A 12,367-nucleotide genomic window follows, 5' to 3' on the forward strand; every position below is an offset into this window, starting at 1 on the left:
TCTACTGTTATAGTTTAAAGTTTATGTTAATTCAATTTTTATTTTTACAAATAGTTTTATTATAGAAAATTTTAAGCATATACAAAATTGAATAGTTTAATGAACCCCCATATACCTGACACTTAGCCTCAACAGATAGCAATGCATGGGCAATCTTATTTTTCTTTTTTTCTTTTTTTAAATTTTTATTGGAGTATAGTTGATTTACAATGTTGCATTAGTTTCAGGTATACAGCCAAGTGAATCAGTTATACCTATACATATATCCACTCTTCTTTACATTCTTTTCTATACAAGTCATTACAGAGTATTGTGTAGAGTTTGCATGGGCTGTCTTGTTTCCTCTGTTTTCGTATCCGTTTCCTCCTCCATCCCTCACTGGATTCTTTTGAGGCAAATCGATACATCATATTATTTCATCTGTAACTGTTTCATTTTATATCTCACCTCTTAAAAGTAGAGCCACCACAATAACATTACATCCTTCCATACAATAGTAATTCCTTAATATTACTAGTATCCAGTCAGTGTTTAATTTCTCCTGTTGTCCTATGAGTATTTTTTGTTTGTTTTTGTTTCGTGTGATGGAATTGAGGTATCTGTCAACTCTTAGATCTCTTTTAATCTGTAGTTTCCCCATACCGTTTTTTTTTTGTTTTGTTTTTTGCTTTGCTTTTATTTTCTCTGTGGAAGAAACCATGTTCTTTATTGTGACAGGATAATCCTGATTATATTCTCTCCACTGTATTTTTCTATGAATTGAGTTAGATTGGAGTATCAATTAGATTCAGTTTGTTGCTAAAGCTAAGTTATAGGAAGTACATAATATCTGGTTGAGTCTTTTTGTGATGTTGGCAGTCTTTAATAATTATTATTGGATCTGCTAATTCAAGAGGTTGTAATATGGTGACATCATTCTATATTTCCTTCTTAATTTATTAGCTAAAATATATCAATGAAGAGAAACTTTCTGTCACTACTTGGGTACCTTGGTGCAGTTTGCATAGAAATGGCAGAATAATTGCTTCTTTCCTTTTTATTGACCAGATTGTAAAATAATGAGATGGTTCTTTAGTATTCGTCAGAGCTGATCAAGGAGGGTTTAAAAAAAGATCATTTTGATCTCACAGATTTAATTATATATGATATATTAAACCATTACTTTATTTATCCTTATTTATGCTCGAACTCATTTTGGCCAGTGAGAGCCTATTCAAGTTGGCCTGTTTGCGCTTTAGATACAACTCTGTTGACAGCCTCCTTGCTATCTGGTATGAGAAGATGTTACAGGCTCCTCTCATACTTTTCATGCCCCATATCTGGAATCAGCCACTTCTCCAAGAAACCCTTTAGTGTAAAATGATATTTAAAGACAACAAACTGTGCACCATGGGTCAATTCAGTTCTTTAAAGATTTTTATTTATTTATTATTTTTTGGCTGCACCGCACGGCCTGTGGGATCTTAGTTCCCCAACCAGGGATCGAACCCAGGCCCTCGGCAGTGAAATCACAGAGTCTTAACCACTGGACTGCCAGGGAATTCCCAGTTCAGTTTAATTGAATAGTTGTGCAAAGGAAAACAACCCAATCATAAAATTCTTCCAAAATTTCATTGGTTTGAATTAACTGGGATTAGCAGCTGTGTTAATACAGCTTTATTTTCTAAAAACTTTAAGTACTTATAGATTCACAGGAGGTTGCAAAAATAGTACAGAGAGGTTCAATAATTTGTTCCTTTTTATTGTGGTATTCCGTAGTCTGTATATGGATGTACCAGTTTGTTAACATTCATTTATTGAGGGACATTTTGGCTGTTTCCAGTTTTGATTATTATAAATAAAGCTGCTGTGAACATTTGTGTACAGGTTTGGTGTGGGCATAAGTTTTTATTTTTCTGGGATATATGCTCAGGAATGTGATTACTGGGTCATATGGTAAGTGGATGTTTAGTTTTTAAAGAAATTGCCAAATTATTTTCCAGAATGGTTGTCCCATTTTAAATTTCCAACAACTATATATGAGAAGTAGTCTTCATATCCTCACCAGCATTTGATATTGTCACTAAAATAATTTTTTTTAGCTGTTCTAATAGGTGTGTCATATGTCACAGTAGATTTAATTAACATTTCTCTATTGATTATGTTGAACATCGTTTTGTGTATGTGTGTGTGTGTGTGTGTGTGTGTGTGTGTGTCTATGCCATCTGTGTATCATCTTCTGTGAAATGAAATGTCTCTTCATGTCCTTCGCCTGTTTTCTAATTGGATTGTTTTCTTACTGTGGAATTTCAAGAGTTCTTTATGAATTCTGTAAACTAGTCCTTTGTCAGATAGGTGGTTTACAAATATCAATATTTTCTCCCAGTCTGTAGCATGTTTTTTCATCCTCTTGGCAAGGTCTGTCAGAGCTTTATCTCTTTTATTTTAGAAAGAATTTTACTTATCAAAGTTGTAAAGATTGTACAGAGAATTTCCATATACTTTTCACCCAATTTTCCTTAATGTATACATCTATCATAACTCTAGTATAATTACTAAAACTAAGAAATTAACATTGGCATAATATTCTTAACTAAAAACTGTAGACTTTATTTATTGGGTTGACCAAAAAGTTCCTTTGGTTTTTAAGTAAAAATAAAAGACACATTTTTCATTTTCACCATGAACTTTATTGAACAACATATTCACTGTTTTGATCCACTACCTTCTGCCATTTTTCAGGCAACTTCATGATTCCATCTTGCCAAAAGTTTTTATCTTATTGAGCAAAGAACTGTTCCAGGTGCCTTTTACAGTCTTCTAGGGAAGTGAAATTTTTTCATTAGAGAATTTTGTAAAGACCAAAATAAATGGAAATCTGAAGGTGCAATGTCTAGTGAATACAGTGGATGAATCAGAACTTCCTGCCAAGCTGTAACACCTTTTGCATGGTCATGAAAGAAACATGTGGTCTTGCGTTATCCTGATGGAAGATTTTGTGTTTTCTGTTGACTAATTCTGGATGCTTTTCGTTGAGTGCTGCTTTCAGTTGGTCTAACTGGGAGCAGTACTTGTTGGAATTAATCGTTTGGTTTTCCGGAAGGAGCTCATAATAGAGAACCCCCTTCCAATCCCACCATATACACAGCATCACCTTCTTTGGATGAAGACCGGTCTTTGGTGTGGTTGGTGGTGTTTTACTTCTCTTGCCCCACGATCTCTTGCATTCCACGTTATTGTACAGTGTCCACTTTTCATCACCCATCACAATTTGTTTTAAAAACGGAACGTTTTTGTTATGTTTAAGTAGAAATTCGCATGCGGAAATACAGTCAAGAAGGTTTTTTTCCGCTTAACTTATGTGGAACCCAAACATCAAAGTGATTAACATAACCAAGCTGGTGCAAATGATTTTCAGCATTTGATTTGGATATTTTGTGTATGTCGGCTATTTCCTGTGTGATATAACGTTGATTGGCATCTGTCACAATTCAGTCTAACAAAATTGTTTCACATGAAGTTAAAGGGATAGGTGCTACTAGAGCAATCTTATGGGGAAACCGAACGAACTTTTTGGCCAACCCAATTTTTTTCTTTTATGTAATTACTTAAATTTCATTGCTTTTTCCACATTGCTTTTAGTTGTTAAGTCTCCTTAGTCTTCTTCAACCTGTGACAGGTCCTTCAATCTTTCCTTGCCTTTTATGCTTGACACTTTTGAAGAGTACAAATTAGGCATTTTATAGACTGTCCCTCAATTGAATTTGTCTGATGTTTTCTCAGGATTGCATTGAGATTATTCATTTTTGACACAAAACCACAGTGCGTTATATCAGGGGATACATGATGATATGTATATGTCTTTTACAGGTGATGTTAACTTTGATCACTTGATTAAAGTTTTTCTGCTGTGTTTTCTCTTTGTAAATAAATTTGGAGGTGGGTGCTTTGAGACTATACAAATATATTGTTTCTCCTTAAACTTTTGTCCCCTAATTTTATTTATTTATAATAAATTTTATTTATTTATTTATTTCTGGCTGCGTTGGGTCTTCATTGGCTGTGTGCGGGCTTTCTCTAGTTGCGGCGAGCAGGGGCTACTCTTCACTGCGGTGCACAGACTTCTCATTGCGGTGGCTTCTCTTGTTTCAGAGCTTGGGCTCTAGGCCCGTGGGCTTCAGTAGTTGTGGCACGTGCACCTCAGTACTTGTTGCATGCAGGCTCAGTAGTTGTGGTGCATGGGCTTAATTGCTCCGTGGCATGTCCAGGGATCTTTCTGGACCGGGGATTGAACCCTTGTCCCCTGCATTGGCAGGCAGATTCTTAAATACTGCCCTACCAGGGAAGTCCCTGTCCCCTAATTTTAGCACTTAGTAGTGAATCTTGCCGTAAGCAGTTATTACCATAGCGTTTATTGGTGATTTTCTATTTCCTTCATTTCTTCTACACTCATTATTTAAAATTATTCTATAAAGGAGAGTTGTCCCTTCTTCCCCTTTTATTAATTTATTCAATTATTGATTTATATCAGTTTGGGTATTTATTTTGTTCTTTGGTTTGTAATCTAATACTATTATTTATTTTGTTGCTCAAATTGTTCCATATTTGGCTTTGGAAGCTCTTTCAGGTTGGCTCCTGTGTCTTTTTTTTTTTTTTTGCGGTACGTGGGCCTCTCACTGTTGTGGCCTCTCCCATTGCGGAGCACAGGCTCCGGACGTGCAGGCTCGGCGGCCATGGCTCACTGGCGCAGCCGCTCCGCGGCATGTGGGGTCTTCCCGGACCGGGGCACGAACCCATGTCCCCTGCATCAGCAGGCGGACTCTCAACCACTGCGCCACCAGAGAAGCCCTCCTGTGTCTTTTGACATGCCTGACATGCCCTCTTCTTTTTTTTTTTTTCCCCTCTCCAGGTTCATTTTGTATTTTCTCTGCCTCAGTCCTGGAATTACCCACTTTTCCGGGGAGCTTTGGCTCTCTTTAGTCTCCATATTTAGTTCTCTTTAGTCTCTGGCAATTAGAAACTAAGATCTGGATGCAAGGTGTGTGCGTTGCTACTGGGATGTTGCTATTTCTAGTCCCTCTTAGGAGACAGAACTAGGATGTGTGTGAATGCATACTGATCAGTGTATTTATACACAACTGTATTTCTGAATTTGTCTATCTGTATATATTAAAAAGAAAAAGCAAAACATGAGTTCATATTGATACTTCTTTTTTAATATATTGAGATATTATGGCTTTTCTTCCTTAGTTTGTTATTATGTTGAAGTATATTAATTAGTTTTTGAATGTTGAACCAGATTTGAATTCCTGGAATAGACACCATTTTGTCATATATATTATTCTTTTTATATATTGCTGGATTTGATTTGTTAATATTTTATGAAGGATTTCTGCATCTATCAATGTTGGTCTGTAGGTTTGTTTTTGTAATGTCTTTGGTTTTGATGTTAATAGTAATGCTGGGTTTGTAAAAAGATTGGGAATTGTTCCCTCTGTAGGATTTGATATTTCTTCCTTGAATATTTGGTAGAATTTGGCTTATAATTTGCTTTGTTAGAAGATTTTAACTACATATTCAGCTTCTTTAGTAGGTATGTAAATATTCATGCTATCTATTTCTTCTTGAGTAAATTTTTTTTTCCAAATTTATTTATTTTTGGCTGCATTGGGTCTTCGTTGCTGCGCGCAGGCTTTCTCTAGTTGTGGCGAGTGGGGGCTACTCTTCGTTGCGGTGCACGGGCTTCTCATTGCGGTGGCTTCGCTTGTTGCAGAGCACAGGCTCTAGGTGCATGGGCTTCAGTAGTTGTGGCACACGGGCTCAGTAGTTGTGGCTCGCGGGCTCTAGAGCACAGGCTCAGTAGTTGTGGCATGGGCTTAGTTGCTCCGCAGCATATGGGATCTTCCCGGAGCAGGGATTGAACCCTTGTCCCCTGCATTGGCAGGCAGATTCCTACCACTGTGCCACCAGGGAAGCGCCTTCCTTAGTAAATTTGATGGGTTTTCTCTTTTAAGGAATTAGTCAGTTTTATCTAAGTTGTTGAATTTATGGGCATAGAGATGTTCATAGTAATCATTTTTTTTATCCTTTTCATATCTGTGAGGTCTGTAGTGGTGGCCCTTCTTTCATTTCTGATTTTGGTAATATGTATCTTTTCTTTCTCCCTTTCTTTTTGATCAGACTGAGTAGAGGTTTATCAGTTTTATTTATTTAAAAAAAAACCTAGGGGCTTCCCTGTTGGCACAGTGGTTAAAAATCCGCCTGCCAATGCAGGGGACACGGGTTCAAGCCCTGGTCTGGGAAGGTCCCACATGCCGCAGAGCAACTAAGCCCTTGCGCCACAACTACTGAGCCTGCGCTCTAGAGCCCGCGAGCCACAACTATTGAGCCCACGTGCCACAACTGCTGAAGCCCGTGTGCCTAGAGCCCATGCTCCACAACAAGAGAAGCCACTGCAATGAGAAGCTCGCACACCGCAAGGCAGAGTAGCCCCTGCTCGCCGCAACTAGAGAAAGCCCATGCACAGCAACGAAGACCCAACACAGCCAAGAATAAACAAATAAAATAAATTAAACAAAACAAAACAAAACCAGGAATTCCCTGGCGGTCCCGTGGTTGGGACTCTGAGCTTCCACTGTCCAGGGCCTGGGTTTGATCCCTGGTCAGGGAACTAAGATTCTGCAAGCTGCGCAGCGCAGCCAAAACAATAAAAAATTAAAAATTAAAAAACCCAAACAACTCTTGATTTTATTGAGTTGGTTTTCCATTTCATTGATTTCTGTGTCGTCTTCATTACTTCCTAATTTTCTGCTTGCTTTAGATTGGATTTGGTTTTCTTTTTCTAAGGTCAAAGCTCAGATTATGGATTCAACACCTTTCATTTTTTCTTAATATAAACATTTAATGATATAAATTTCCCTCTAAAGTTAAAACTGCATCCCACAGTTTAAGGCTTTTGTTCCTTTTGGGGGACAAAAGAGAAGGGTACTGATGCAGTTCATGTCCCTCAACAAAAATTCCTGTTTCCCTTCCACAGTTCACCATTAGGAAGACTTTCTTAGGACTCTTGCCGTCTTTTCTGTGTGTGCTTGGTGGGATTCAGGAAGATAAAAACGTCCAAAAAGTGTGAATTACCCTTATATTTGCACCACACCTGCCCCCCTGGGAAGGGTGATTCACCGTCTTTCACCAGTACACTCTCAGTCTCCACCAATTTACCAACCATGCTAGCTGAACTCTTCTTACTGATATCCTGATATGCCTTCTTCCTGCATGTCAGTGTTCATGTCTTATCTCTCCGGGTGAAAACCTGTGTCTTCTTAGTTTTGGGGCCAGTTGATTACCCTCCAACTTCTGCATTCTGATGGGTTCAAAAAAATTGAGAATTTGTCATTTGACTTTTTTGTTTTTGGAAGGTTGGAAGTGACACTCTTTCTAGCTTTCTACATCCCCAAGCCTATAGCTTTATTTTAAAGTTCTTTTGCATTTTAGGTGATTAATAGTGTTTGTCCCTCAAGACAAAGTTAATTACCTCTTGCTCTTATGTTAGTACTTAGTACATACTTACATTACTGTATTTATCACACTATACTGTAATTATTTGTAATACATTATTTGTATATTTGTCTTTACTATTAGTACACTCTTTAGGGAAGCAAGATCTGTATCCTCTGTATACCTGGTGCTTCTTGATAAATGAAAGACATATGCTTATTGAATAGAATTACACTAAGATTTTCATTTTCATTTTCATAGCACAGTCCTGGTATATTGTAAGATGCTGAGTAAATATTTGTTGATTAATTCATGAATAAAAGGGCTTATTTAAATGATATTTATAAATTGAGTTAATTTATGTTTGCCCACATTTCCAGATAGTTTTAAAAAATTGGTTCATTTTAAAAGTCTGATTTAATCATTCCTGCAATTAAAAATCTTGCTGTGATTCAGATAGAAGATTGAGTTGCATGAATTAATCATTAGTTGTTCAACAGATATTAATGGGATTGAATTATTTTGTGCTCCTGGTAACTTTTTGGGCATTATTATTTATCTGAGAACTGCAGAGCAGTGGATAATAAATTACTACATTTTTTGGGTTTGTCTTTAAAATTCAAATTGGGCTAGTTGTCATTGAAAGAGTAAAATAATATTATCTTGGTAGTACTTAGAACTAGATTAGCTTAAGAATAATTTTAGTCCTCATGTCGATTTTAAACAAACAAATAAGACTTTTTTTCAATCTAATTGCATCTTTTCCAGATCAGATTTTCGCCAGTAGCTAAAAAGTTATTTGTGGTAACTGCAGTGAGTGTTGTATCTGTAATTTTTCTGGCCCGTCACTTTAAAAGAAGACGTGGAAAGAAGAAAGGAAAAATATTACCATGGGAACCAGAGCATCTCATACTTGAATACACTAAAAGAGCAGCATCAGACAAAGGTATGTAGAAATAGCTGAATTAAGTCTGCAAAGGAAATTTTATATGTAAATCATTACTGGAGTGCAGTGATTTCAGTGTTTTAATTTCCAGAATTTCCTTGCTTAATATTTAACTCACAAGTAGTACAGATTAATTTTAGAAAGATTAGAAAATACAGACCAGCAAACAGAAAAAATTAAAATCACTTGAAATTCTGCTACCCAGAAATAAATACTGCTAATACTTTGGTATATATCTATCCATTTATATTTGCACTTAAATGTCATATTGAGACATAAAATTTTATATTATATACAAGTAAATAATTTATGCATTTTAAGTAAAATTCATACCTTTTGTAACCTGCCTTTAAAATATTTAACATTATATAAGAATGTCTTTAAATGTCAATAAATATATCTCTGTGCTATCATTTTTAATATGTATTTAGTGTACAAATGTACTCTAATTATTTAACCAGTTCCCTGTTGTTCTCATTAGGTTGTTTTTCTTGCTTTGCGTATACTTGTCTGGTTTATTTCCTAAGTTTATAAAGTTCTAGAAGTAGAATTGCTGGCCTTTAAAGCATCTATAGTTTTTGTTAGAGATTTGATACATATTATCAAATTGTATCAATAGAAATAATTTCTTCAGCATGCTGCATTTATTTTTTAATTTTAAATTATTTTAAATTTATTATTTGATTTATCATATGATTTTGTGATTTGTTGGCCCAACAAATAATTAATGAATGACTATTTTGTGCCAAGTGTAGTGAACATTACAATAATGATGCCTCTCACTTACTGATGTTTTATTAGACCTCGGGTGCAGTGCTACATTCTATATATTCACTGTGTTAATTTAACCTTTATAACAATCCTATGAATTAGGACTATAATCCTATTTGTTGTTCCCATTTTATACCTAAAGAAAATTGAGATATGGAAAAGTTGAGTGACTTGCTCAAGTTCATATAACTAATAAGTGCAAGGATTTGAATTGAGGAGTGTCTTAACTGCTGCATTAAGATAAACTAAGGCACAGTGTCTGCCCTAGATGAATGGGTAGATGGTTAGGGGAGACAGATGTATAAAAAGGCTGATTACAATATAATGTGATAAGGATAAAGTTTAGAGGTAATTCAGGAAAGAAGTGCTTATATTTTGTTAAATTTATAATTTGAAGGTTCATAGTTGCCAGTATTTTTATGCTGATTACAGTAGACCATTCAAATACCACCTTGAGTAATTGATGAATGTTTTAATCTTCATTTCAGAAGCAGATTTTAGCAGTATTAAAAATATTATATAGAGATGTAGATTTTAATAATGGTATACATTTAATAATTTACACAGTTGAGGGAAATGTGTTTTAAAATGAGCCCTCTGAATGAATATATAAACTTTGAAATTTTACCTGAAATTTATCATTGGAGTTATTGATACTTTTAATATTAATACGTTTGTTTGGTAGGTTCAAGTTGTTCCAGTAGCAGACAGAATTTGACACTATCTTTAAGTTCTGCCAAAGACAAAGGATCTCAGTCTTATAATTATGCCAATGGAGGACTCTTCAGTAAATACTCAGGTTCTGCACAGAGTTTGGCCTCTGTAAGTAAAGAAAAAATTTTTATTAGTTTTTTCTTTTAACTATTTATATATCTATTGTTATCTATTGGTTTAAATGTCATACAGTTATAGATAGCTCTTAGTATGGAAAGAAGCTTAAGAAATCTGGTTGATCCTGTTTTCTTCAGGCAAGTAAAATTATCCTTTTGCTAAATATTCAGCCAACTTGGTTCCAGGTTGTTTTGAGTTAAGTGATGTGGTCCCATGGGGTCCTCTGAGGATGATGTTGGTATGGAAGTGTTGTTTCAAAGCTAGATGCTCTGCAGAAAGCTAGAAGATGCAGCAAACATGGTACTAGGTCACAAAAATCACTTGATGAACCTGCCAAGGGTGGAGTTCTTCACCTCTTTCTTGACAGCATTAATATAGTATTGATTGACAGGTGAAAAATGAAGTTAATATTTGTTTAAATCTAATGTAGTTTTAAAAATTAGGTAGGATACGCACTTCCTACTAAGTAAAGAAGAGGCAAAAAGCAAACAGTGAAAATGTGCTCCTGATCCTCTCAATTCCCCTCCTTAGAGACGGACACTGACAATTTCTTATGTGTATACTTCCAGGGAGAATATGCCTCCTACCATCATGTATATTCATTAAAAAAAATAGTTTAAAAAATAAAAAAATACTTTATAGAATATCATAATCTGTTCCATACCTTGCTTCTGTATTTTGTTGGAATATACAGCTGCCCCATTCTTAAATGCCTAAAAATATACCAAATTTTTAAAGGCTATTCTGTGGTAGGAACATCTAGATCAAAGGCATGCAGACTCTCAATTCGTTTGTGAAACTGAGCTGGATGATGAAGTATATGCCCATTCTATAATCTGGGGTACCTCTGTGTTGAATTTTCTCAACTGAAAGTTGAAGCTGTTCTTGACTAGAGAAAAGGAGTTTTATGGTAATAGTATAAGTAAGAAGTCTTTAGAATCACTTTACTAGATGTGCCTTAGCTGACCTAGTCATTCCACTGCCAGGGCTGTGAACCCAGATTTCTGCCTCTTAATGAGTGCCTCAGTGAGGGTCATGACAACAGGAGTGGAAGAGGAGGGAACAGGGTCCACAAAACTTGGTAACTGGATATGAGGGGTGTGGGAAGAGAAGTTGTTTGAGGAATTATGGAGATAAAAGTACTGTGAGTGAACTTGGGAGGAGGAAGAGTTTTTGTTGTGGGAAGATGCAGAGCTCTTTTTTGATATAGTCATTTTGAGATGCCAACAGAAGAGCCAAGTGGAGTCACCAAATAGGCAGGTGGAAGTGTGGGCTTAGATTTCTCAAAAGAGGACAGAATTGAAGTTCAAGATTTGGGAGTCATTTGCATAGAGGTGGCTGAAATGATTGGCTCAGCGGACCTTGCTAGAGAAGGGAAGATGACAGAGGCTTTTCGATTTTCATTATTACATAGTAGAGAATCAGCATTGTAATAAGTTCTAAAAGGAAAATAAGCTAGCTACCTCAAATCAAAGTAGGTGTGGATAAATAAATACTTAATGACAGTAAACTATAAAAATAACTGCTTGATTTTTGATGGAAATATCTGATTTATGTTCAAAATATTGTTCTAGTTGTATATTTTTGAGCAAACAAGGGTTCAGAATACTTAGGGCCTTATGACTCTTAAGTTTGACTGAATATAATCAGATTTATTTCTTCAGGTAGAAATTCCATGGGTTGTTATACCAGGATTAAGATTTACATAAATAATTTATAAATATAAAAGATCGCAAAATACTATTACAAAAGAGATTTTGAAGTAACTTCTGTCCATTTTAATTTTAGGTCCAGAGTGTCAATTCTTGTCATAGCTGTGCTTGTGGCAATTCTAATTCCTGGGACAAAGCAGATGAAGATGATATTAAACTTGTTAATATTCCTGTGACCACTCCTGAGAACCTATACTTGATGGGTAGGAATAACATAATGAAGTTTTAAGATACTGTACTCACATTTAATGTGAAACAGAAGAATGATGAATTGTTCTAAGGGAAGCAACTATAATTCTAAAATGTTCTCATCTGTTGACTCTAGTCTATATAACATAACATGTTGTGTTAGCTTCCTGAGGCTACTGTTAAAATTACCACAAACTTGGTGGTTTAAAACAATAGAAATATATTCTTTCAGAGTTCTGGAGCCCTGAAGTCTGAAATCATTAATTATCACTGGGCTGAAATCAAGGTGGCATTTGGGCCATGCTCCCTCTGGAGGCTTGGAAGAGAATTCATTCCGTGCCTCTTCCAGCTTCTGGTGGCTTCAGGCTTGTGGCCACATGACTCTAATATCTGCCTTCCTCTTCACTGTGTGTATCAAATCTCCCTCTGCCTCTCTTTTATAAGG

General features: G+C 35.7%; 1 protein-coding gene across 1 annotated transcript in view; it reads left to right on the forward strand.

Annotated features, from left to right (window-relative positions):
• The window catches only part of MIGA1 (mitoguardin 1), a 91,438-nt gene that overhangs the window by 18,008 nt on the left and 61,063 nt on the right, over positions 1-12,367 (forward strand). Inside the window, exons 3-5 of the mRNA XM_060006136.1 lie at positions 8,242-8,419; positions 9,876-10,012; positions 11,810-11,936. Of these exons, the coding sequence (XP_059862119.1) occupies positions 8,242-8,419; positions 9,876-10,012; positions 11,810-11,936 (442 nt within the window). The remainder of the gene's footprint in view (positions 1-8,241; positions 8,420-9,875; positions 10,013-11,809; positions 11,937-12,367) is intronic.

The sequence above is a fragment of the Delphinus delphis genome, chromosome 1, assembly GCF_949987515.2.
Source record: "Delphinus delphis chromosome 1, mDelDel1.2, whole genome shotgun sequence".
Lineage (NCBI taxonomy): Eukaryota > Metazoa > Chordata > Mammalia > Artiodactyla > Delphinidae > Delphinus > Delphinus delphis.